The sequence below is a fragment of the Silene latifolia genome, chromosome 1 (assembly GCF_048544455.1).
Source record: "Silene latifolia isolate original U9 population chromosome 1, ASM4854445v1, whole genome shotgun sequence".
Lineage (NCBI taxonomy): Eukaryota > Viridiplantae > Streptophyta > Magnoliopsida > Caryophyllales > Caryophyllaceae > Silene > Silene latifolia.
The window spans coordinates 101,044,729-101,072,314 of record NC_133526.1 but is presented as its reverse complement, the minus strand read 5'-3'; the positions used below and the strand labels follow the sequence as shown (position 1 = coordinate 101,072,314).

At 37.5% G+C, this 27,586-nt stretch overlaps 2 protein-coding genes and 1 pseudogene across 2 annotated transcripts; 2 read left to right on the top strand and 1 right to left on the bottom strand.

Moving 5' to 3' along the window:
* The first annotated feature begins 13,962 nt into the window (after positions 1-13,962).
* LOC141651763 (uncharacterized) lies at positions 13,963-14,527 on the top strand. The gene is made up of 2 exons (XM_074459463.1): positions 13,963-13,985; positions 14,074-14,527. Exons 1-2 carry the CDS (start codon positions 13,963-13,965, stop codon positions 14,525-14,527), a joined length of 477 nt encoding a protein of 158 aa, XP_074315564.1.
* Positions 14,528-15,124: 597 nt separating this feature from the next.
* LOC141608203 (uncharacterized) lies at positions 15,125-19,525 on the top strand (annotated as a pseudogene).
* Positions 19,526-22,900: 3,375 nt separating this feature from the next.
* Positions 22,901-26,813, bottom strand: LOC141651753 (uncharacterized). Its single transcript, XM_074459454.1, has 7 exons — positions 26,798-26,813; positions 26,443-26,583; positions 26,281-26,333; positions 23,979-25,074; positions 23,866-23,915; positions 23,214-23,657; positions 22,901-23,086 (listed from the first exon to the last, which is right to left on the bottom strand). The coding sequence occupies exons 1-7, from the start codon at positions 26,811-26,813 to the stop codon at positions 22,901-22,903; spliced, it is 1,986 nt and encodes a 661-aa protein (XP_074315555.1).
* Between the last annotated feature and the right edge of the window lie 773 nt (positions 26,814-27,586).

Genomic DNA, 27,586 nt, shown 5'->3' with positions numbered 1-27,586 from the left:
TATTTCTTTCATTACTCATTTCATTTCTAACTTATAGGTTTCTATTTTTTTTCTTTTTTTAGGGGTAACCCTCCCTGCCGTCCGGTCATTTCCGGCAAAATTTTTGCAATTTTTGCATTTTTTGCATTTTCTTTGAGTCGTTCGTTTTGCGCTAATTCAGGCCATGTGTATATACAAATGTATGTTTTGCGTGATTTCTATGTGATTTTCGGCAGCATGACGGCGTAAACCGTCATCTACCAAACCTGTTCAAAGCTAACCTGCAGGTACAAGCAACGCAACCCAGCAGCAAAGGCACTCAGGCCATCATATATACAACCAAAAAGGGAAATGTGCAACAAACTGGGGGCTAGAGCCCCAAACAAAGTCCAAAATGTTCAAAATGAAGGTCCAAATGTACAAATGTGCAAAGTACAAAACTAAACAAAACTACTGCCGATCGCCCTCCAGCTCCGCAACTCTTGCCGCGAGAGCAGCAATCTCGGCGTCGCGAACCTCGAGCTCTCTCAACAAGCGAGTTGTCTCCTCCCGAGACTGAGCCAACTCTCGCTCCAGCTCACGGTCCCCCTGTAAACAACAAACTGGCTCATGTCAATCATTTCAAGCAATTATGAGAAAAGATGGAAAATCAAAATTCAAAAATGAAATAGGCACAAGGTTCATACCTGACGACCTCGACCGCCGACAAGTGCCTCGACGGCAGTAGCTCGCAGCCGGTTGGCCACCCTCCATAATGCCACAAACCGAGATGGTGCAACCTACATTTTCAAAAAAAGAGAAGTTCTCAATAATTGAATAAGTCCAACCAAATGTGTTCTTACATAAAAATCATACAAATTAGAGGCTCACCCTCCGAATCAGATGCTGCCAATCGTCCAGGCCAGCATCCGTCACAGCCACGTCAAAGTCACGTAGCTCGGAGATCGTCGTCCTCCCAGTCGCGTCAGTGTACTCGAGGGTCTCGGGGTACTCTGGGGGCTTGATGCCCGCCGTCTCAACCTCCTGCAAAGTCAAATGTTTCCCATAAATCGATGATCTTTTATCATATGCTTGAAATCAAGAAAGAAGGAGAGAAAATATGCTCACCACAACCGGCCAGTACGCCAACCTCCCGTAGAGGAACGCCGAGTAGTCCTCGCCAGGAAGAAGGAGGGCGTCGCCACCGACGCCAGCCAAGTCAGCCTCCCTCTCTGCCTCAGAAGGCTCCCTGAACATCGTCCTAGGAGGATCGATGGGAACCGTCAACACGTCCCGAGAGCACTGACGAGCCAAGTGCTCGCCCAAGTACCACACAGGATCCATCGACGTCCTCAACAGCAGCCGGCTCGAGCTCCTAGGTCGAAGGACCTCAGCCACAAAAGGAGGCGCTCCTGCATACTCCGCCCAAGGCCTGGGCACCCACTTGGACAAGACAAACAAGGAATCGTTCTTATGATCGATTAAAAGCAATATAGAAGCAAAATGAATATAAGTGAGATGCTCACGCTGTCTAGCTGAAGAGCGTTCACGTCCCGCCGGTAAACACCGTGAGAGGAACGCTTGCTCCTCGTCCTGCACATCACCCAATCCCTCACCACGGGATAGGCCTTCTCCAGCGGCTCCGTCCTCTTGGGCGAGAGGCTCGGAAAGTAGGAGTACACCCACGCCTGTAAAGCGAGATGGTCAATGACGATCTTTCGTGAATTGATAAGGAAGAGAATTGATTTTAGTCTGAATAAAGGTTCATACCTCCAACAGTAGTCCAGGTCCGACAGCACCAGGAGAAGTCCCCTTCTCCATCAACTCCGGACGAACCATGGCACTCATGAAGCGGATGAGGACCGCAAAACCCAAGTGATGACCCGGTCCCAACGCCCTAGGGAGCTCAGGTCAGAAAGGAAGGGAAGAAGCTTCGTCGACAGCCTCTCTCCCTTGTCTCCGGGGTAAATCGAAGACAGAAACCACCAAAGCCACAAGCGCGCCCTCTGCTCAGCTGTACAGGGAGGAGGAGCCGTCTCTCTCCCGTCAATCATCACCAGTGCCGGGATCTTTCCCGCGAAGTAGTCTCGAACATAAGAGCTGGGCACCAAACCAGGCACTGTGACAGCCTTCGGCGACAAGTTCAAGCCGATCAACCTCCTAGCCTCGGCCGAGTCCACCCTCATGGCAGTCTCCGGCCACTCCACAGCCTCAGACCCACACGGTAGACCAGAAATCATGCCGTAGTCCTCCAGAGTGACTCCCACCTCACCAAAAGGCATGTGAAACGTGGAAGTCGTATCCCAGAATCGGTCCAAGAAAGTGCGGACCAGGCTAAGGTTAGCCCGCAGCTTCCTCTTCGCGATATCCCTCCAGGCCTGCACCAAGGCACCGAACGCTCCACGCTCGATCATGGCGCGCTCCTCTGCCGACAGCCGCTCGTAGCACTCCATCGCTGTCGTGTAACCCGAGAACGACCTGATGTTCCCGGCCTCCTATTGTGATTTGAAACAAAAGCTATTTTTAGTTTTGAATAAAAATTGGATAAGATATGAGCAAATGAAATGAATAAAAGAAGGTGAGTGGAGTAATGAATTCAAGATTACCAGGCTCTTCACCGTCCTATAGGACAGGTGACCCTCTGCAGCCTAAAGCAGGTGCCTGCTCTCCCAGGTCCCAGCCCACGTGGGTGCTCCTCTCAGCTGACGACCTCCTCGCCCAATGTTGGCCCGCCTCGGGGCCTCCTCCTCCTCAACAGCCTCCTCCTCGTGGACCTCGTCCACAGCAGCCATCACTGCGGCGGTGAAAGCCTGCTCCAAAGCCTCCTCGATCACAGCAGTGTCTATCAGCATGGGAGCCCTCCCAGAAGTAGAAGCCTCATCACCTGCAGCATTAAAGTAAATTTAGGCCGCGTCACGTGACGACGAGCCTTGGTTAAGGGATTTTCGAGCCCTCGGAAGCCCTGGAATTGCTCTTTTCTCGCCATCTTTGGCTATATTCTCACAAACCCGATCACTCATGTGGTAATTAGGGTCGAGTCAAGCCTAATTTGAAGCCTAGTTTCGGGTTCGAGTCGAAATTTCGGCAGCATTTCGTTATAACGGCAATTATGCCCTAGAAAAGTGTCCTGAAAAAGCCGTCACAAACCAAAATTCCAAGATGGTAGGAAGTTTACCCATCATCCAAGGATCCCAAAAGATCAAGTTTCGTTGCAAATGGGCAATCCTAAGGCTATTTTCGAAGCAATTTACGGTCTAGTTGTGAAACCGTCTCAATTCACTCAAATGCTCAAAACTCAACGAAAATTTGAAACAAATACATGGTTGTGTTCCTTATACTACCAATTATCCATTTCTAGTATCAATTTTACAAGGCAAATCCATTTGGGGGAAAAGCCCCAAATTTTCGAACTAATTGGGTTGAGAACCCTAATTTTTTCGATCAAATTGAGCAAATATAGAAGTTTAATGCAAGAATGAGACACATACCTCGATTAGTCATGATTAATGCAAGCTTTTGGATCAAACCTTGGCGGAAATGGTTGAGATTTGAGAGAGTATTGTGTGATTTATGTTTCGAAACAAATGAAATAATCCCTCTGTTTATCGCGTTTTTTACGCAGAAAATACACCCTTGGGAATAGACGCAGCAGGTGCTGCGCCTCTTCCAAGAGACGCAGCTCTTGCTGCGCCTTTTCTTGGCATTCCCTCCATACGAGTTTTCAAAAATTCGTTATGAGTTCGTTATTTGTGGCCCAATCTTTGGTGCGCCTCTTCCTCGTTGCTATTTTTATCTTTTGGTCCGTTTGACGATTATCTTTCGTTCCGGTCCGCATTTCTAAGCCAACAGCAGACTATTATGCGTTATTTATCGCTTCCAAGACATTGCTTGCCACGACGAGCAGATATTCCTTCACAGGTGTTTCGACATGCCTTCGTCATATTTTCCCCAGCGAGAGTAAGCGGATAGACTTTCCCTCTCGAGACATGGAGATTAGTTCCCGATTATGTTCCCCAACGAGAGTTCACGATCGACGGTCACTTTCTCTTAAGACATGGAGATCAACATCAGCCCCTATTTCTTCCGAAGTTTGTTTGAAGCTGAACACGAACAGATTTCTCCCAGCAGTTCCCGCCTGTGTCCTGCTACTCACAATATTTCTTGTTTCCCCTCGGATTGCGACAAAGGTGTCGTTCTCCATAAGTTCCCAAACCGATAGAGTTCCTACACTCCAGCTTTAGTTACCCTTAAGTTGAACTTATATTTGGCCTTCTTCCCATCGATGCTTTCCTTTAGGGTCCCACACCCTATCACCAATCCTTACTTATCTTTTAGGTCTTAACCTTAGCTCCTATGCTTACCCTTAGCTCCTATGCTTACTCTTAGCTCCTACGCTTACCTTTAGCTCCTATGCAACTCCGGAAGCATCACGAGAAAGAAGTCTCAGGTATGGTCTCTTCTTATGGCTGGCGAGCCTCCTTACGTAGTCTAATGGACTTTAAACGACCCTCCCCGATAGTCGACAGACTCTAAAATGTTCCCGACGACAGGTCCTTGGCTCAGACCCCTTGAGCCGCCTCGCGTCGCCATAGTCGTCAGGTTGTAATCTTCGATTGACCTGATGGCTATACTTTGACTTTCGCCTTGTCCAAGCCTCAGTCAAAGTGGGGGCTCTGTAGACACTTCGTTTCTACACCTCTCGCAAACCACCCGGTGATGATTGGGCCGCATGTTTGATACGCGGAACGATTTGTGACAGTTCGTAAGTTTATCGTCAAGTGATTGCTCAAACACTGATGTCTACCTCTTATTTGTCATCTACGTGCCGATACGGTCGTTTTGACAGTAATTAGAGTACATTTGGAGTCCGGGCCTAAAACCGTCTTCATTTTCTGATAACCGTTAAATCCCGAGTCAGAATATTCTGGAATGTTCCGGATATTTCTATTCCATATTTTATAATTATTTCACAATCTTTATCCTTTGGTAAACAATTTCCCGTAATATTCATACAAGATATTAAGGAAAACCAAATTATTCCGTCCTACCATAACTTAAACACGGAAATCTTTCTTCCGCAGGAGGAAACCACTTGGGAACAGACGCAGCAGGTGCTGCGCCTCTTCTCAGGTCCTTTTCTGTGTGTTTTTCGTATCTTTTTCATATTTTTCCGAGATTCACTTCCAAAGACTCTCCGAAACCCTAATTCTTCACGTGATTAGTATAAATAGGAGCCTTCGTTCCTCATATTTCTCACGCGAGTGTCCGCCCTTCTCTTCTCCCTTTGCATTCTAGACCTTTGTTCTTACTTTTTGGCGTCTACGTGCTTGAACATTCGACCACGTAAGCTCGGATCCTTCTGAGTACCAGCCTCGTTTGCATGACCGACCAATTTGACCAACTCCACATCAATCAACTTAATTAATCTAATCGTTTTCCTCTTACGAGGGCACTTTCGTCTACATTCGAGTCGAGCATCACTAATCGTAAACTTAGTTCATCTCGTTTCGTCAAACATGTAAGTCTGAGGGTGTAAATCTCTCTTTTATTTATTGTTATTTACTTTTTTTATCACAATTGTAAGGTTTATGTCGAAAACACCTCTTAAAACCGATTTCTAAAACCGTACTTTAAAATCTCTTTCTTGCGGATTTCCAGAAGACAGACCGTTGAGAAAGGACGTAGCAACTGCTGCGCCTCTTCAAAGGAGCGCAGTTCCTGCTGCGCCTCTTCGTGAGGCTGCCGCAGTTCCTGCTTCCTTTCTTCTTCCTTCGTCCTCTGTAATTCGTTCGTGTTTATTTGTTTTCGTTTGTTTCTTATTAATTCTTTGACATAATAGCATCCTAATCTCATATGTATATTAATCATCATCATTAACATGTTTAATTCGTCATTAAATCCGACTTAAATCCCTTATAATCTCATATTTGCGGTTTTTTGTCATTAAATTCAATCCGGGTTGTAGAAATTCGATTCTTTCATATTGAGTTTCTGGAATTCGATCCTTTGATATATGTCCATCTGTTTTATGTCATATTCGTCATTAATTTGTCATTAATTCGTCATGTTTAACCTATTTTGTACATTCAAGTCGCTAATCAATCGTTCATTCATGTAATTAATCCGTTTGCATCCGTCTCATCCATGTTTTATGACCTCAATCACATGTAAATAACCTGATAATCACTTCCATCCGAGTAAATATCGTAATTAACCATTAAATTCATCAATTTATATTAACGATTTGCAGTTCCGGCTTCACAGCCAGAACTCACCCTTGGAACAGACGCAGCAACTGCTGCGCCTCTTCCAGAGGGCGCAGCTCTGCTGCGCCTGTTCTAGGTTCAGTTCTGTCTCTGAACTCCGTTGTTGCTTGACCTAGTTTAATTAGTTTACGTATAATTAACTATTATCCGTATTATCGCCTACTGATCTATTCGTTAATTCTTTCTTTTATTCTTTTTTCTCAATTTATCCGTTTTAAAGGTATTTTCGACATAAATCAATGAACCCAATGTAATTATTGTAATTTTCATTATTGTAATTTTGTTTATTGTATTTGTCATATTTCTTGTATCATTTGTATGCCTTCACATGTAATTGAGCATTAAATCCTACTTCGACCCAATTGTATGATTAAATTACGTGTCAACCGACTTAGTCTAATCTTCACATGCTAGGATTAAAACTTGGATGTTGCATTGCATGCATATAATCGACGATATATCAAGTATAGATGATGTCCCTAATCATTAGTAGAGGCCGCTATCGAGGCGGGCGGGATTAGGTGTTCGATCAAAAGAGCTTCCTAATACTTACCCTCACCCCTTACTCCAGATCTCTGTGAACATCCGTGTTCATTGGCATCCACGAGAGTCATTCTAGACATAGAATGCTAAGGGTAACGATTGCTTGGTGTTCATGTTTCTACTTTGTGTCTTGACATGGCACGAGGTATTCGAACGGTTCCAATTTCCCATAAAAATAGGTGGCGACTCCAACAAATGCAAACGCTTGTTCTCTCTCCCAAGCGCCCCCGTGGGCCCCGCTATCCACAGGCCCAAACAATAATAGCCGCTTATTAGTTGTAGAAGTTGTATATTTGAAAAAGAGTATGAAGTACCTTATACTTGGGTGTAAGGTCAAAGAATTGGCCAAAAGGTGGTTACATTTACAACATTATTTGTGAGTACTTTTGATATGATATTAGAGTATATGAGATAATGCTAAAAACATAAGAAATATTCTAAAAAGTAAATAATTGAAGTAAGACGAGATCGAGCTGGGCCATGTAAATATGATTACAGTATTCCAAAATCGATAATAAATTTGGGTTAGAATAATTAGTGAATTGTTAATGGAGTTAAGTGAATGGAGATTGTCTCCCTTACTATTTTTGTTCTGAAACAATTAGACGATATTTTATCAATAAGCACTTCTGAAGAAAAAAAAAAGTTACCAATAAGCTGTATACTAATAGAGCTCTTTCGTTATTCTTCTAATTTTACATTAGTTTTTAGCATCAACAGAATTGTACCTAAATTGTGTAATATTTTTTGCAAAATGAGTTCTTTTAAAATAATCGCGAAAGTGGTAATTTGGCCCCTTAACTTTGTTCAATTATGAAATTAGGCCCCATAAGTTTTATTTGGAGGAATCATGCCCCTTAAGTTTCACCAAAAGTGAGATTTAGCCCCATTTTCATAATCTTCACCAAAGTCTTATATTAAAATAACTTTTAATACAATTTATCAAATATAAAATATTTTGTTTTATAATTTTAGAACTTTTATATTTATATTAAATATTGAGAATTGTTTTATTTTGAATTTTATAGTATATAGACAATTTATTATATATGTATGAATATTTTATAAATTATAAACAATTTACTAAATATGTATGTAAAAGTGTTCTTCAATGATTAATAAATTATGTAGAAATTCGTAAAGTTGTAATTTGTAATTTGTAATTATTTAATAAATTGTTTAATACTAATATAAAATGTTTTTAATTAAAATTCTTGTGAAAATTTAAAAAATGGGGTTTAATTTCACTTTTGGTGAAACTTAAAGGGCTTGATTGCTCCAAATAAAACATATGGGGCTTAATTTCACGATTGAACAAAGTTAAGTTGCTTAATTATCACTTTCGCGATAAAATAACCTAAATAGTTCAGGTTCTTTGTCACAGATTTTTCCTTCGACGATTTATAGGCCATTTTTATAAGAAAGATATAAAATGTTGGGTCATTTGAGAAAATAGAAGCGAAAAACTGAAGTGGAATATGTGAACAAATAACTAAAAGTACGTACTAGTGTACTACTAGCCAAATATCCTATTTATTAAACAAACAACCACAGAGCTGACGTGTCAGCCTGTGGTTGAAAGTCAATAAGTCAAATGTACTTTTTTGTTTCCTGATTTTCAGGGCCACGATTTATTAGTGAATTAAGTGAATCTATTCTTAAACTGTTTAATTATAAAAGTATTCAACTACATAGACGACATACCGACTTATGACTTATACAAATATATTTACCTCAATTACAACATTATAAATAACAAATTTTAAATAACAACATTATAATTACAACATTGATAAAAATAAAATTACAAAATAAAAATTACAACATTGATCTAAATTAAATTTACAGTCCTGAATAAAAATAAAAATTATAGTTATATAATTTTGTAAATTTTACTTTGAATTCTCTAAATAAAAATAAAAAATATAGTACTCCGTATAATCCTATTTATTAATCCCCTATTTTCCTTTTATTAACTTCATTGATAAAATAAACGATACTCTAGATCTAGATCTAAAACAAATAATGACGTAAAAATATAAAAAAAAAAATAGCAAAACCAATAAATAAAAAAATTCAGATAAAAAAATTCAGTGCTACAATCCAAATATTTCCTTATTGCAACGAATGTAAAACGTTTTACTATAGATCTGGATCTAAAACAAATGTAAAAAATAATTACCAAATAAATGTGAAACAAATGGTCTTATAAATAGAGGAAAAATATAGATAAATCAATACTATATATTAAATCCAAAAACCAAGAGACTTCAATGTAATTAAAGAAAGTTATACAAATTAATTATACTATATAGTTTTAAATCACTAGCACCGTGTGATGGACCCGATTAAGGGATCTCAATGCAAATATTATATAGTTTGGGTTAAAATTAAATTATATAGAAGCTTGGTAATTTTCCTAAACATTTGTAAGAGACTAAAACATGGTCAATTTCCTTAAAATAAAATAACTAATTAAGATGGTCAATTTCCTTAAAATAAAATAATTAATTAGTATAAACATGCACACTTATGGTATTAATTATTATCATCATAAAATTATATATTAAATTTAAAATCTATGCAATTTTATTAAACTTTATAATTTATTAGATGTATTGAGACGTTAATTATTTAACATACAAAAATATAATATAAGTAGGTTATAAATAAATAATTCAAGTTAGATTCTATAATATATAATATTGCATAATTCTTTCGATTTGATGTAATGCGCATATGTAATATATTTATATAAATATATAATCCTCTTAAAATTGCATGCCTAAGTAGTAAACGTAATTTCGTCAGTAAAGAAAAGAATTGTAGTAACATTGGATATAGTTATATAATAGTAACCACTCATTTGAATAGTAAAAGTAACAATATTATCAGCGAGATTAGAGAAAGTGGTAGAAACAACGGGAGTAGTGAAATAATCAATATTAATGCAGCAATAGTGAAAGTAACAATAATTACGGTAGGAGTAGTGAAATTATCAATATTAATGCGGCAGTAGTGACAATAACAATAATTACGGCGGGAGTAGTGAAAGTAACAATGATTACGGGTAAGTAGTGAAATGTTATTACTATTGTTTTATTAATAAGAGTAAAATATTAATAGCGGGAGTAGTGAATTTGTCTCAAAATTTATTTCATCGTAATTTTAGGACAGTATATGTCGTAGAAAAATATATTAATGATAAATTTATGGGTTATGCAACTTTAAGTAATTTTATTTAATGAAAAAAAAATTTAATGGTAAATAGAGGTAGCCCGGGCGAAGCAGGGCACCAATACTAGTAATATATATAATAATAACTAAGAGAGTAAATGACATACACTCCCTAACAAAAATATTTAAATCAACTTAACTACTTTATATTATCTTCAACCAAAATTAAGCTCCGTCATCTACTGTTGCACTTGATCGTCAACCGGTTTAGAAAGAGAGCAATTAAGAAGAGGTGAAGATGACTGATTAAAAGTCAAATATTTAATGAGTTGGTGACAATAGATGAATTGGAGAGTATATGAAGGGATGAGGATGATGATGGATTAATGGATTAATGGATTAATGAGGGATTAATGAGAATGATCAGAGATTTTTGAGGAATGACTGATTTTTTGGTTTTCAATTTCTACTGTGTACAAATTCATATGCATATGGATGGATGATGGATCTAGAGAAGATGGAGTTAGCGAAGATGGAGTATATTTGTGGGGCTTTTAACGGTAGGGTTTTGCTTTTCATATTTTAATGGGTTGTAGGGGACTAGGGGTACATGTATTTTATTTGGGTCATATTTTAGTTTAGCAAAGATGGAGTATCATTTTAGTTAGTGAATTGTGTATATAATCCCCTTTTATGTACCATTTTTTACAAATAACCCCTTTTAAGTCCGTTCTTACATATAACCCCCTAAAATTTCACTTAATTCTAAAAATTACCCCCTAATATTAATTAGGGAAATAATAATTTTTATAAAACCCGATCTATATAAGATATTATGACTTAAATTTATGTAATATACCTAAACTACCCTTTCATAACACTCCCTACCCAACAAACACACCCCATTCATTCACTCATTTTAGTTAATCGACAAATCCCAAATCAAAACATAAACCCCCAAATCAATTCCAAAATCAATCAATTAAACCTAAATGTCGCCAGTCCTTCCCCACTGCGAATTGTTGCCGCTTCTTGTTGTGGGAAGTACACTCCTTTCACGACACTTTCCTCCAGTGCAACTGCGATTTAAGGGTTCTCGGGGGTGTTATAGCAAGGTTCAAGGGCTGTGAAAGGCGCACTTTGATCTCTCGGATTTGGGATTGAAAAAAAGACCTGAGTTTCCATCATCGCACTGACTTCATCCGAATTTGGCACCGCCTCCACATGATCTTCATCGAGCTCTTTATCCGAAAATGCCACTCCAATAAGGCGTATGATCGACCCTTTAAACTTCCGAGCCTCGATGATCTTTGAATTGAGGTCAAAGATTTTGGGCTCTGGAAGAATCTCTTTGGTATTGAGTGGCGAAATTTAGGTTTAATTGATTGATTTTGGGAATTGATTTGGGGGTTTATGTTTTAGGTTTATATTTTGATTTGGGATTTGTCGATAGCTATCGAGAATAATCTCTACAACATTTTGACTCATTACCGACCAACCCCAAGAATTAACATGAAAATCCTCAAATTCATTCAAGTGATCCATGGAGAAGCGACGGAGCAACGGTGCATCATTGAGCAACAATGGATACACAAATGCTTTGAACGCGGGTAGTAATGAATATGAAACATTAAAGCTAGAGAAATCAAGTATGAGGAGTTTAGTCCAAATATATTTCCATCTCCTACACAATATGCATGTTTTCGTTACATCTTTCATTTGCAGGAAAGACAGAATGAGTACTAGAAGTTCATTTGAGAGTGCACTTATCCTATCTACTTCGAATTCTTTTGACTTAACCATTGCAATGTTTGCAGCAGCTGACAGATTTTTGAATCAACAATAGTTCCTTCGACATTATCATTTGTTTACTGTTAATTAAAATAGATGGAGGGTGTTAGAATCGCATATCAGATGAGTTAATGAATGGGTGTGTTTGTTGGGCATGTACCGGACTATTGGGTAGTGTTATGGTAAGGTAAGGGTAGTTTAGGTATATTACATAAGTTTAAGTTGTAATATCGTATATGGATCGGGTTTTATAAAAATCGTAAGAGTAATTAACATTAGGGGGTAGTTTTTAGGATTAAGTGATTTTTAAGGGGATTATTTGTAAAAATTGACTTAAAGGGGGTTATTTGTAAAAATTGGTACATAAAAGAGGATTATATACAAAATTCACTTTTAGTTATATACTATTAGCCATCAGACTAGATCCGTTAAATGGGTCATGGACTCACGGGGGAGGTTAAAATATGAGTATAGATCAGGTTATATAGGTTGGATGTGTGGTTTTGTTAAAATTATCATACTCCCTTCCACCCAAACCAAAATTAACATAGGAAGTTTGAAAATTTTTAAGAAAATAAGGAAAACGTAAGGATAAAGAGAAAAAAAATTAGAGGAGCATGTAATCGTAGATTTAATTGTGAGTTGATAGGTAGGCCATGTAATATATTTTTGTGTAAATATGAAATGGGTATAAGGTCACCTTGGTCTGGGTCATCTCATTATAAACGAGAGATATCCGACTATAGTTATAGATAGTCAAATATATGTTATAGATGAGTCAAATATCTACCCATTTTAAGCATAAGACAAGCAACAAGTTGCATGGTGGGACACAAAAATGTCACCACTTTAAGTATATGTGACCCGTCTTTCACTTTAGACGGATATATCCGTCTATAGTGACACTAATTGATTTTTCTAGTAGGCCCGTCATGTACTATCTCTTACATTAATTGCAAATTACATATATGATTTAAATTAAGATATTAAATATGACTTAAGACTAATTAAAATATTAAATATCTTCGTGCAATTGAAACCGGATTATGAATAATATTTTAAGTATTTTCACATTTTACATACACTTATCTTAAACTCGTCAAGTCAAGCGTGTTAGGTCGAGTTCAATTTTGACCCTAAACTAACAGCTCATTTCAAGTATGAATTAATCAGGTCCCGGGTTATTAATTACGTTTTTTTATCCTAAAAAAATGGATTGGGTAGTCAAATTTACGTGTCAAGTCAAATATTGACAAGTCTACATATACGGTATTGAGTACGTCTTATTTGATAATGCAGTACACATTAATAACAGAAATGAAAAAATATTCACAAAATATAAAATATATAATGACATTAATAATTAATACTTAGACTTTGACGATAAAACTAATAACCTGGAAGTTTTACTCGAGGGTGATACCATCAATTCATGGACTATACAACCAGATGTATATGTTGTACGGTGTAGAACATGAGCTTTGTGTCAAAGTATCCGAGCTTTATATTAAAGAATATGAGCTTTATTAGAAAGTATTGAGTTCATTCATTTACACATTAAAAACATGAAATTTAAATTAGCTCAGAAAAAATACACGTAAGCTCGAATTCTTATACTTGGTTGTACCATGCTTATGGTACAACTGGATGTATAATCCTATTTGTGTGATACCATTCAAGCAATCGGTTGAACAAATGGAGTATATTTAGTTTACATTGTAAAGTTAGGAGAATAATTTTATTTTATTTGCAAAAATCACTATATCTTTATTAGGAAAGTTATGTATATACCTTAAATTGATAATGAAATTTATAATTGAAAACTAAAATCTCATACTTTTCCAAATGGTATATGACTTGATATAAAATTTATCAACAAGTAATCATTTATGGTACACTTTTGCAAAACATTTTACATACATTATATAAAACACGACATTGGTTCACAAGTTTGAAAAATAGTAATTTTACAAAAATTATTTTTAAAAGTAGTTTTAAAAATAATGTACAAACACTTTTGTAAAACATTATTATTATTAACTTTTTATAAAAAAAAGTTGTCATTTGGTTTTAAAAAGTAGTCATTTCTTCGTCATAATCTTAGTCATTTCTTGCGAATGCGGTCGACCGTAGAGAAACCGAACCATCATCTGCTTGGAGTCGTATTTTCGTGTCTTCGTCGGTTTTACAATCAGATGGGTAAACTATAGGTAATTTCCAATATATTATGACCATTTGCAAGTGGTACGGGTATCCAGATTTGTTCATTACATTTACATGTAATCCAAAATGGCCAGAATAATGAGATTTGTCTCTAATGATGGGGAAGTTGAATTAGAGTTGCTGGAGATCCGAATGATGGGGAAGTTGAATTAGAGTTGCCAAATGACATTTTGATTCAGCACACTGGAGATCCTATCGCTTCGATTGTAGATGCCATTTGCCCATCCCTCGAGAATCAACTATCGAATCCCGAGTATCTTCAGGAGAGGACCATCCTTGCACCTATACATGAGATCGTTGATTTGGTTAATGACTACGCATTATCTCGAATAGATGGAACAGAGAAAATTTACTTCAGCTCAGACGAGGTTAGTAAAGATGAGAGTAATATTAGGGTCCGTGATTTGTACTCCACAGAATTTCATAACTCTATTAAGTGCTCGGGGCTTCCAAATCACAAATTAAAGCTGAAGGTTGGTGCTATAGTTATGCTTCTTCGACACATTGACCAATCTCGCGGATTGTGCAATGGCACTCGACTGATAGTGACAGATTTGGGATCACTTTGATTAGAGCAACAGTTTTATTGGGTAGTCATAAGGGCGATAAAGTGCATATTGCCCGTATTACACTTACTCCATCTGATTCCAGTAAGCTCTCGGTACAGTTTGACAGAAGACAATTCCCTGTTGCGGTGTGTTTTGCAATGACAATAAATAAGAGCCAAGGACAGTCACTAGCACATGTTGGGCTTTATCTTCCAAGATCGGTGTTTACGCACGGTCATCTCTATGTCGCTATTTCAAGAGTCACAAGCAAAAAGGGATTGGAGATTCTGATTTGCGATAATGATAAACGCGTGTTCAATAGAACAAATAACGTAGTGTATAAAGAAATTTTTGAGAAGCTTAGTTCAATTAACTTATGATTGTATCCCATAACATCTTTTTGTTGTACTTATTTCTTTCCAGTTTGTCTACTTTTGTTAACTCTTCCAATTTTCGAGAATTTATTTTTGTATGTTCAGAATTCCCAAATTGATATTATCATGAAAGAGCACTCCCTATTAACAACACTACTTAAACAACCCTAAAATACAACCCCGTGCAATTATTGCACGGGTATAAAACTAGTATAGATTGGAACAATAACTAGATATATCGTTTAACATTCATTTCACAATTTTTCAAAAAAGAATTATTTAAACAAATTAAAAATAATCCCGTAAATTTTCACGGGTGTTAAGCTAGTTGATATTCTTCCTATTAAAAGTTAGATTAATCATGTAAACATAATCATCCATCCTATAGTAAACCTGGCAACTTTATTGGTGGTTTGCTTTGACAACAATGTTGTTAACAGCCTAACACAAGGTTCGGCGTGCATCCGACTCCCCTAAGCCCGCAATTTGCGATTTGCAGGAACCCCTGAGGAACTGGTAATATTGCTGTTAATAAGCCACCAAATCGTGATTACTAAAAGTTGAGAGTAGAGAGGCAATACAAAATGGGGATTGAATTCAATAAATTCGTTGGGCAATTCAAGTTGGCAATGCTACTTCTCCTTCTTTTCACCATTTCTGTTGCCTCTTCAAATCAAAATCAGGTATTTCTTCTCCATCTTCTTCTTATTTTGCTGTCACCCTTTTCAGGATTGGTAATGTTCTTGCATTTAAGGGTATTTTTCGGATTTTAAATTGGGCTGTAGGCCTTGTAGGAGACATATATTATATCTGGGACATGATTTCTGGGTTAAGTTTCTACAAATGTTAATGCTGGTAAAACTTTTAATTTTTATGATAAATCTCATTTGAGACCGTCTTTAAGTTTCAGACAGCCTCCTTTCAGGCTATTTCGTTCCTTTAATGCCAGTTATAGTGATTCTGTTGTAAGTTTTAGACCGTCTAGCAAGAGTAACTCTATTGTTTGAGACTTCTGTAGTGATCGGGTGATTTTCTGCGTGGGTTTTGTATTGCTTGCAAAAGTTAGTATGTAGTAATTATCATACCTTGTACGCTGTACATCATCCTACATGATAATTTGTGTAGTATGTAAGATTGACAGTTTGACACTAACCTCCATTTCACTTTGTTTTTTCTATTTTGAAAAATATGAGCGGAATTTTGAAAAATGGAAAGAATAGGACGGAGTATATAAAAACATGAAACTAATTTTTTAGCTGAGACCCTAAAGCTTGCCCAATAATGTTAAAGCACACCGGCTTCATGGCTGGAACATTCTCAACTAAGATGCTTCCTTATGGACGCGGCTGTTGGTGCTGTTAGAATGGTGTTTGTTTTGGGCCGGATGAGGGGGATTGGATGGGTGACTGAAATGCGGTTTTATAATCATTGCAGCTGCCACTACCATGTTAGTGTATGTTTGTATGTTACTCTAGCTCTTTATAGTTCATATTATCCCGCATACTATATTGGACACTCAACACTCAGAACATCAGACATGTGTACGAGACTTGGTGACTTCTTTTTAATCCAAAAGAATGGTAGATTTTTGCTAAAATAGCTGAATAGTCGAATATGGCACATGGATACATATCTATGTTGGATACTTCTAAACGAGTATGACTGAAATAAATAGTTGGCGTGCGTCCTATGTGATGATTTGCGCTGAGAAAGTAAAAACGTGAGATGCGAGAGAGGCTTTTTTTTTTTTTTGCCGACTACTAATTTGTTCTACCCTCAAAAGATGTGGAGTAAGCTGTTGCTAATGCGATATGTCTCCCTTCCCTCTCTTACAAGCCTAATTAAGATCATTCCAGCGTAGGTAAGATTTGGAATCACATTGGTGCGGACCCCTTTCCTCTTCCCTTCACATTTTGTATCCAAACTAAGGGTTAAAGGGTGAAAAGAAAGTTGTATAAATATGTATTCTCTTTTCATCTTGCGAAATATTACTTCCATCCTATATATAATCATATAGTAGTGGCTGAGTACATAACAATATAACATTATCTACTTAAGTTCGTGAAAATTAAAACCCCTACATACTTCACGCAGTGATGTCTAAGAAAGATAACCGATACCATGTCAATAGTTGCTTCCTTGAACACCTCTTTTTACCGATTTAGGACCCGTAAGTATTACACTTTGATATGTACTAATCTACTGCAGGGGTTCATTTCTGTAGGAACTTCTGGGTTAAGCTTACTTTCACTTGCATATATTTCAGCTTTTCTCTCATTTTTCCAGGAACAAGACTGTAGCGTTAACTCTAACATACACGCCATTAGTTCACTACCTTGTTTTGAGAGATATGCTATGGAACCATGTTTTAGACAGCATGGCAATGTCATTGATTTGAGTGTGCAAGACTATATTAAACATAAGGTTGCTTCCAATTTAGACACAACTGCTTCTAGGCTACTGGTTTTGGAGCGGCACTTGATTGGTGAGGGTTCTCATCGCCACTTATCTTCATCAATAAGATTCAGTGTAGTACCACAAAAATTGTCAGCTGACTTCTCAGCACAGATGTGCGAAGTCATGATCATTGAAAGTCTGCCCTCTGGAGTGTTTGCAGATCCTTTTCAGCTTGATCATATCCTTCAACGTGGAGGTGTGTACTCTGTTTTTCTTTTGAAGCCAAGTACATTTTTCGCATCACAACAACAGCAACATGATGTTTTACGGACTCCCTCAAATGGTATGGGTAAAGGAGGTTGGATGTACACACCAGTTATTCCTATGGCCTATGGGGGTTACTACATCCGTAATCAGGTTCTAAATATCAGACGCGAGTACGCGACAATGATTTGCGAGTGACTTATCAAGGTTTTGGGGGTTACTGTGGTGATCTCATTTTACCACGTTTTGAGGCGATATTGACCACAATTAGCGAGATTTGGCGTCGACAATCGATTCCACAGCTGGATTGAGACCAAGCGCAACCAGTTTATTAGTTATTTTGGTTTATTTCACCATAATTCATAATCAAAGTATAACTCCATTGGGAATGGAAACTCAAAGAACATATTTTGTAATGTGATTCGTAATCGTATAATGAATCACATATTATATTCCAAATTCTTGACTCTGCAAAAGTCTTGGTTGCAGTATTCAAGGATGCTTCTGTTTTTGGAGATGTAAATCTGGAGTTGCCTTCATCTCTTTCCAACCGGTCTATTGTTGAAATTCACTTGGATGCAGCTCTTAATATTTCTGCAGAGAAGGATATTGTCAAGCAGTTCACAGTACAGATCCCATTGCATGCACGGTATCCTGTGAGTACTATTTTAATATCTCTTATAGTTTGTGGTTTCCCCCCCCCCCCCCATTTTGGCAACAATATGAATCTTGATTTGGTGAACACCACTATAGTTCACTTGTCATGCGTGTCGTACTACGAATTGTTCTTTGGCTTAGGTATAGATTCTTGGCAAATTGGCTCACTAAACTCTCTATGCTTCATGTATCATAAAGTAGTAGAGTGTCAACACATTTTGTGACAATTTTCATTTTGAGTCATTCGAAAATAGCCTTTGTCTAAAAGTACTTGGGTAGGACTACGTTCATATGCCCCCTTTTACCTCACCAAAAGGTGAAAACCTTTAAGACATTGAGGTAATGTTGTTAATTGTATTATCTTGGCCTAAACATGTATTAAAGGTACTGGACATTACCTTTCTATTAAAGAATTTCTCGTGAAAATTGTATACAGTAGCTTCGTTTTTAGGTAACCCACTAACCTGGTATAAACTATTTACAACATTAAAGGCTGCATATGAGACGTCGGGCTTATATTGTTGTTGTTATTGTTGTTGAATATAGGGCATGCCCGCATGACCGCATCCACATATGTTGCTTCCTCCTCATTTTTTTTTTTTTCTCTAACCCATCCAAAAAAACTCTCCTTATTTGTTTGTTGGGGTTCTATTTTATTTATACACTTAAAACCAAATACTACGGTTATTTATGAAATTGATAATCGTGTTTTTGTTGCAGCCTCTGGGGGAAGGTGGATATTCAACTATCAGATTTAGTGTTCCAGACTTGTTTTTACGCTGCAAGATACATGAAGACTCACCCACCCAAACCTGCTTGATAACACCTATAGCTGGCAATGATGGTCTAAAAGTTAATGATGTCCGTTGGAGCATACCAGCAGGAATGGAGGCCCATTCAAGACTGGTCTCTGCTGTTACGTTTACTGCTGTACTATTCTCACTAATTATGATCATCGCTGCCTCTTTCAAGTACGCTTATGGAGTCTGATGTCAGGTTGAAGCAATCTAGATAGTTCAATGAACTTCTATTACTTATCCACTGGCAATCAGCAGATGCGGTCATGTTCCATAAAATGCTTTCAGATGACACTCGTATTCTGGGATTACGTTCAAAGAGCTCAAAGGGAAGGTTTGCTTATTCCTCACTCTCTTGGATGTTCCATTTCAATTGATCCTCCTGTTTTTTGAATGTTTATCATTGTTGTGCCAAATACGTCGAGATTATAGGTATTTAATGTGAGACTTTAATATTGTGTGTAAAGTGAATTGTATTATCATTATGAAAAGAGGTACATATTTATAGATATACAAGGTAGATGGCAGCTAGAATATTTACTCTAATTACAATGATATGAAAATATACACTCCCTATTTTTACAATATAGACACAATCATTTTCCCTTGATTGTAGGTGAGGATTGATATGAGGATCGCTGCTGATTTGCGTGATTGTCAATATTGATGATATTTGCCTTATTTGAATCAATATGGTTAATATTTAATAGACCCCCTTTAAGTCTTGCTAAACAGCTAAAGGGTCAACCGTAGAGCGCTTGTGTGTTGCCTTTCTAGCCAAATGGGGAGTTTATCAGGGGTGGTAGCTTCCTTTTGAGACTGAGGCTTTCTATTCATCCTTGTTCCTTGACGTTGTGCCTTGTGTCCTTTAACCTTAACAAAACCCAATACTTAGCTCGTTCATATGGAATTAGCAAGGACTTGTGAATTTACAAAATTTCATTGGGTTAGATTTCTTGAACTTAGGGGATTAATCTAGACATGATTCTCTCAACCGGGTCTCATGAAAATTCACAAAATGAACTTGCAACCTATTCCCACAGTACTTGTGTTACAATCACTAGACTAAGAGTGTAAAACCTTTTCTTTATGTCAGACTCAGACATGTGAATTTTCTATGGCATAGGATTATGCTGGTGAACTAAGTTGGATTGATCTAGACATAAGAAATGAGTCTCTCGAGCAGTTCTCTTGAGACAAAGTTGTTAACCTGACGCAAACGATAAATCATAACAATGAGTAAATGGGATATGCGAAAGTGTGATGGACATGGCAGCAAGGACTTCGGGGACAAAGAGTCTCTCATAAGCTGCATCTAGTACTCCTTGTCTCGATACCGATGTCACTTGCATACTTATCTGTAAAGAATGTAGAACCTCCATTAATGGTGATGATGAGTGAGCTTGAGTATAAGGGAGTTTGTTATAGAGAGAAGAGTAGACAGTTATAGAAAGAGAGTTATTGAATTGATAATGAATTCTGTTACATGAGCTACTATATATAGTTGTAGACTCAACTAACTTCTATTACAAACATAGTCAATATTAACTTCCTTATACTTTCACATCCCCTCCTCAAGCTTGGCTCAAGTCATTACATCTGAGTCCAAGCTTGGAAGTGAGAAATTTATGTTGTTGAGCTCCTAATGCCTTGGTCATCAAATCTGCTAGTTGTAATCCTGTTCTGACATGATGAGTAGACAGGAAACCTTCTTGTATTTTGTCACGTACATAATGACAGTCTATGTCTAGATGCTTGGTACGTTCGTGAAAGACTGGGTTGTGAGCTATATGTTGTGCTGCCTGGTTATCACAATGCAATGGAATGGGTTTTGGCACCTGAACTTGCAAATCTGTTAACAACTGAGCAATCCAAACCATCTCTGATGTTGTAAATGACATTGAACGGTATTCTGCCTCTGCTGAGCTTTTGCTCACTGTTTTTTGCTTCTTGGTCTTCCAAGAAACCAAGAAATCCCCTATGAAAATGCAGTAGCCACTTAGTGATCTTCCTGAAAAAACGCACTGTCCCCAGTCTGAGTAACTATAGGCAGTGACATTCAGGTCTGTATTAGCAGGGTAATAGCCTGTGTTGACCGTCCTCTTCAAATACCTAACAACATGTAAAGCAGCTTTCATGTGTGGTACTCTGGGATGTTGAAGAAACTGACTGAGATGTTGTGTAGAGTAGGAAATATCTGGTCTTGTCATGTTCAGGTATAGCAGTCTCCTAATTAAGCGTCTGTATTGCTCAGGATTATCAAGCAATTCTCCTGTATCAGTTGACAATTTCAGCCCTCTAGGCATTGGGAAATCTGCAGGCAAGCAATCTTCCATATGCATATCCTTCAATATATCTAGTGTGAACTTCCTTTGATTTACTAGCAAACCAGAATCATTCCTTGCAATTTCTAGTCCTAGGAAATATCTCATATTTCCTAAGTCTTTTATGGTGAAAGTTGTGTGCAAGTCCTTCTTAAGTTGCTCTATCTCATGTACTGATTCCCCTGTCAGTAGTACATCATCCACGTAGACTAATGCTACTGTAAATTTCTGTGTAAGAGAATTATACCTTGTAAACAAGGAGTAATCTTGCTTGGACTGCACAAAATGATGCTGCAATAAAAACTTAGTTAATTCAATGTTCCACTGCCTGCTTGCCTGTTTCAAACCATACAAAAACCTCTTGAGCTTGCACACTTGCCCTTGGCCTGCTTTATCATACCCTTCTGGTGGAGTCATATACATTTCTTCAGTAATAAAACCATGTAGAAAAGCATTATTAATGTCTAATTGAAATAAGGGCCAATTCTTAGCAGCTGCAATAGCAAGTAGAATCCTGACTGTTGCAAACTTAGCAACAGGTGAAAAAGTGTGAGTATAATCTTTATACTTAACTTGATTATAACCCTTAGCAACTAAACGTGCCTTAAACCTTTCCACTGTTCTATCAGCTTTATGCTTAATTTTGTATACCCATCTGCAGCCAATAGGCTTATGTCCTTTAGGTAAATCTATTAACTCCCATGTTTTATTTTCTTCCAAGGCTTGTAACTCTTTGTTCATTGCATCAACCTATCTAAGATCAGCTGATGCTTGGGCAAAAGTGGCTGGTTCAGTTTCCTTGATGACATTAGCAAGTGACTGTATATAATCTTCAGAAAAATTAACTAGGTCTTCAAATACAGCAGTGCACACAACATTAGACTTGTGAAGGTTCTGCTGTGGCAATCCTGAATGCACGGGCAAATGAAACCCTCTGAGCCTAGAAGACAACTGCCTTGGTCTATCATATTGCCTGACAGTACCCTATATATTCTGAGATCTTCTGGTTGTAGTAGGGACAGTTACAACCACTTCCTGATGTGAACTGGGATTAACAACAATTGTTGGGCCAGCATCATTAGTAACAGAATTTCTTACTTCTGCAGCCATGTCTGTACCTGTAGAAGTACCAGAAATATGATGCTCTTGATTGTTGAGAGAAAAAGTCTGAGTTATAACTTGATCATTGTTGGTAACTTGATCATTGTTAGGCTTAGTTAAGATATTTAACAAGCCTGCTTCATCATGAAATATGTCCACTAGAGATCCTTCTTCAGTGTTCTTGGAGGACTGTTGCTTAAATGGGAAAATATCTTCCTGAAATATGACATCTCGAGCCACAAAGGTGGTGTGTTGATCCATATCATAGAGTTTATATCCTTTCTGTCCATAAGGGTAACCAATGAACACACACTTCCTTCCCTTAGCAGCAAATTTATCTTTCCCAAAGTGTGACCTTGCAGCTGGTGCATAACACAAGCAGCCAAATACTTTCAACTCATCATAAACTGGTTGTTTTCCAAATAAAATTTCAAATGGTGTTTTCCATCCCAAAATAGCTGTTGGCATCTTGTTAATAAGTTAAGTAGCTGTAAGAACACTATCTCCCCAGAATTTAATAGGCAAATTAGCATGTATTCTTAATGCTCTTGCAGTTTCAATCAAATGCCTGTACTTCCTTTCAACTCTCCCATTTTGTTGGGGTCTACCAACAATACTTCTTTGATGTAGAATACCTCTCTGCTGAAAAATAGAAGAGCACTGTTCCTGAAAGAATTCAGTGTCATTGTCACTCCTAAACTGCTTAACTTTGCAGTTGAATTGTGTCTCAACATATGTGAGAAAAGTCTGCAATAAATTTGGCACTTGGAATTTATTTTTGGAACAAATAAACCCAAGTAACCCTAGAATGATCATCTAAGATAGCGAGGAAATATTTTGCCCCAGACATAGATGCAGTCCTATAAGGACCCCAAAGATCCAAATGAACTAACTCAAATAACTGTTGAGCATAAGAAAGACTCCTTTGAAAAGGAAGAATATGTAACTTGGATAACATACATGTCTCACAAGAGAACTTTTGATTAGCAGGAACATTTATTACATGCCTTAATTTGTCAAAAGAGCTATGTCCCAATCTAGAATGCAATAATTCCAAATTACAACTCTTATTACAAGCATTAGAAGCTAACAATTGTAAACAATCTGGTGAAGAAGCATGCTGCTCTCCAGATGTTGACAACTGAGAGGCTTGCCCTTTATTCTTCATCATGGGATCAAACCAATACAATCCTCCTTTCTTTTCTGCTAACTCCAGAGGAACCTTACTGGAAAGGACCTGGAAAGCACAATACTTAGAAGTAAATAACACTATCATAGGTGTATGTTGTATCAACTTACTGACTGAGAGTAAGTTTTGCTTGAAATCAGGAACAACAAGAACGTTATTTAGGTGAATATTAGGAGTTAAAATAATGTCTCCAACTTTGTGTACTAATTTAATAGTACCATCTAGTAACCCAATCATGATTGGCTTAGATAATAACCTGCATCAGTGCTTCATTTGAAGTCATATGGTCAGAGGCACCTGTGTCCACTATTCAGGACAACTGACCATATGTATTAGCAACTGTAAAAGCTTGAGAATACAAGTCTGTACCTGCAAAATTTGCAAAATTGACAGATGAAGATGCACCAGCAGGATTAGACTTGTCAGAGAGTGCCTTATAGACTTGCTGCATCACATTCTGAACAATGCCATTCACCACAGACTGATCCACTCCTGGAACCTGTGAACTAGAACCTGCCACATTAGCATCTGTGAATTCCAGAGGATTATCAGCAGGATTCAAAGAATCAACATTATTAGCTCTTCTCTGATAGACATTAGATCTATTGCCACTGTTGTTATGCCTGCCCCTGCCTCTGGAATAGCCTGTATTATTTGCTCTAGTTCTGAGAAAACAAGTAGCAGCCAAATGTCCTCTTTTGCCACAAAGATCACAAATCTTGAAATAATTGCAGTCCTCCAAATTGTGACCACCTTTCTTACAATGAGTGTAATACTTCTGAGGTTTATCTCCTGCAGCATCAGTCTTTTGTCTCTTCCAATCACCTTGAGAAACATCAGTAGTCCTAGCTGACACATAAGCATTAGCCTGAGGTTTAACAACAGCAGTTTCTGAGATTTGCCGCTGTCTCTCAATCTTCTGCAAGAGACCTAGTGCTTTATTCAATGGAGGTAAAGGATCCATTGATAGCACAGTAGTTCTGACAGGCTCAAAAGCACTGTTCAACCCCATCAGAAGCTGAATTAACTTGGAAGTAGTCTCTCTATCCCAGATTCTCTTCAACAATTGACATGTACAAGCATCCAAAGCTCCACATGAACAGAACGGCACAGGGTCTAAAGAATCAAGATCTTCCCAAGCATGCTTCAGCTTACTATAATACTCAATCAAAGCAGTATTATCCTGTGTAATTTGTCCTAAATCTTTCTTAAGCTGATAAATTTCTAAAGCATTTGTCTGACCATATCGTTCTACCATCTCAGACCACAATTCTCTAGAATTGGCTGCATACTGAACAGTTTCACCAATGTGTGACTCCATGGAATTAATAATCCACTTCTTAACCAACAAATCGCAGCGAACATAGTGATTATACTTTTTATCTTTCTTATCAAGCCTAAAAGATCCATCGATAAAGCCGTCTTTATTTTTAGCAACTAAAGCCTGATAAATTTCTCTTTTCCACTGCAGAAAATGATGTCCATTAAACTTAGTATCAACTAACTTCAGCGTAGGCTGATCAGTTGTTGAATTGTTGAAATATACAGAGGATCATAAAAAATCTCATAAGCAGCAGGAGTAGTAGAAGAAGCAACATCATCCGGCATTGTTACGAATTAGAAAGAAAACGCGGACAAACAGCAGAAGAAATCACGACTAAAACGAAGAATTTGAAGAAAGAATCAGAGAAATCACACCAAAAATGAAGAATCTAGACGTGAATAAGATGCGGAAGCGATAAGGAATGAGAGAAATCCCAAAATCTTGAACCTCTAGCGACGGATACCATGTAAAGAATGTAGAACCTCCCTTAATGGTGATGATGAGTGAGCTTGAGTATAAGGGAATTTATTATAGAGAGAGGAGTAGACGGTTATAGAGAGAGGAAGAGTTATTGAATTGATAATGAATTCTGTTACATGAGCTACTATATATAGTTGTAGACTCAACTAACTTCTATTACAAACATAGTCAATATTGACTTCCTTATACTTTCACATTATCCTCAGGGCAAAAAGGTGGATAGTGGCCTGAATGCCTGATGCTCTATGTTTTGCCTTTCCTCATATAGTGAAATTGGGCCATCAAGTGTTGAATTTTACTTGGGCATGTTCAACTTAGAAGGCTATTTTAATTATTGTAAATGCCGTCGTTGACGACATTATTCAAAATGAGAATTCCAACTTCCTGGAATATGGGTGGATTTGAATGGAACATTTATTTTAACCATGTTAATCTAAGGAGTGTGATTCATATTTATTTTCGAATAAAAGAATGATACAGATAAATTGAGAATTGTTATTCTTAGTTCTTACTACAAGAAGAGACTGACCAAAATTAATTGGGTTTTTACAAGCTGTAAATGAGCTACACCCCGCAAGCCGACATCTACATCGACACAACAAAAAACATTGCTACCTTACACTTTACTTGGGCATCCATCTTCACTCAAATAGCAATTTACACCAGGAAAGATTTTGGACCCCCAATTGAAGAACATATGGTTATTCTTTCTCCCTGGGACTCTGGGAGTGTAGTGTCTAGTGTCCAAACAATAATTGATGAAAATCAAAATTTAAAATCACTCCATTTTCACCATCTTTGATCTTTGGAGTCGAAATCTCCTCCAAAAACCTCTTCGATCATACTGCATGTCGGTAAGAAATCTACCTTACTTTTAGAGCAGTTCATATACCCATCCCATGCTTTAGCATCGGTTGAGTCTAAAATATAGTCATGCCAACCAGCATTTTGAGCTGGAGCTCCTTATAAAGACTAAAGAGGCCCCGGAATCAGACGATGTGCATGATCCATCTTGAACATCATTTTCACCTTCATTATCGGACTTCTTTCCTGAGAATTGGGTACCAGAATCAGCATCAAAATTGTGGATATGCCCCTCGCCGGTACCCTCGTCAATTTCAAGGTTGATTATATGATGTTTCCGGTTCTCTCGTGATTCATCAACTATTTCTAGTTCAATAAAGTTAACACTAAGCGGATTTTTAACTTAAGAGAGTAACATTTGTATTGATCTTCTAAGGAACTTTGTGTCTGACATTATTCTAGTGCATAAACAGGCCTTACAAAAAATGAACTATTTTTTTGACACATGAATAGCACAATACAAAATGGAGAAGGGATTTAAACTGTGTTTCATCAACTTCAGTCTTAACTACTAGCTTACGATCTCTTAGATACATATTTATTTATAATTCACATAGTCATAGTCATTTTCTTGTTTAATCTTCAGGTAATAAACCATGACATTATTGATGAATACTGTCATTTTCTCCCATTTATTGTTCGCAGATGATTCTCTCTTTTTTATCCGTGGTGACTCTGGGGACTTGGATTTTCTTATGAACATTATTGATGAATATTGTCTTGCTTCTGGGCAATGTCTTAACAAAGATAAGTCATCTATTCTCTTCAGTCCAAACTACTCCCTCATGACGGCCAAGAAATGCTTGTCAGAGTACAAATTTGCTTCTAGGCACGATCTTGGAAACTATCTTGAACTACCAACGAGTATTGGGTCATCTAAGAGGGATCTGTTTATATTTCTTGTTGACAAATCAAAGCGAAGGCTATCCTCGTAGAACAACATTTTTCTCTTTGCGGCTGGCAAATTGACTCTTATTATCCGTTCTATTCTTTCTTCACTATCTCTTTTCTCTTTATCGGTATTTCGCATACCGGTAAGTGTAACATCAAGGCTCCAGTCTCTGATGGTGCATTTTTGGTGGAGTGGAACTAGAACTAAGAAGTCTATTCATTGGTGTAGTAAAGATTTCCTTAGTAAGCTGGTTGGAGAAGGGGTCTTGGATTTCGCAATATTGGTTGTTTTAACCAAGCGCTCCTTGCCAAGTCTGCTTGGAGAATTTTAAGTGTTCCAGGGAGTCTTATTAGTAAAGTTATTGGTCCCAAACTTGGTCATCAAGAGGATACCCTTTTCCAGAAACGTTGGAAGGCT

Excerpts from the sequence above, each read along its gene's own strand:
- LOC141651753 (XM_074459454.1), bottom strand. Across the intron at positions 23,916-23,978 it reads CAATTTTGCAAATTTTGCAG|TGGACACAGGTGCCTCTGAC; the intron begins GTACAGACTTGT and ends TGTCCTGAATAG. Across the intron at positions 23,658-23,865 it reads CAAATGAAGCACTGATGCAG|GTCCTTTCCAGTAAGGTTCC; the intron begins GTTATTATCTAA and ends TGTGCTTTCCAG.
- LOC141651763 (XM_074459463.1), top strand. The coding sequence starts at position 13,963 with ATGACCATTTGCAAGTGGTACGG. Across the intron at positions 13,986-14,073 it reads ACCATTTGCAAGTGGTACGG|AGTTGCTGGAGATCCGAATG; the intron begins GTATCCAGATTT and ends AAGTTGAATTAG.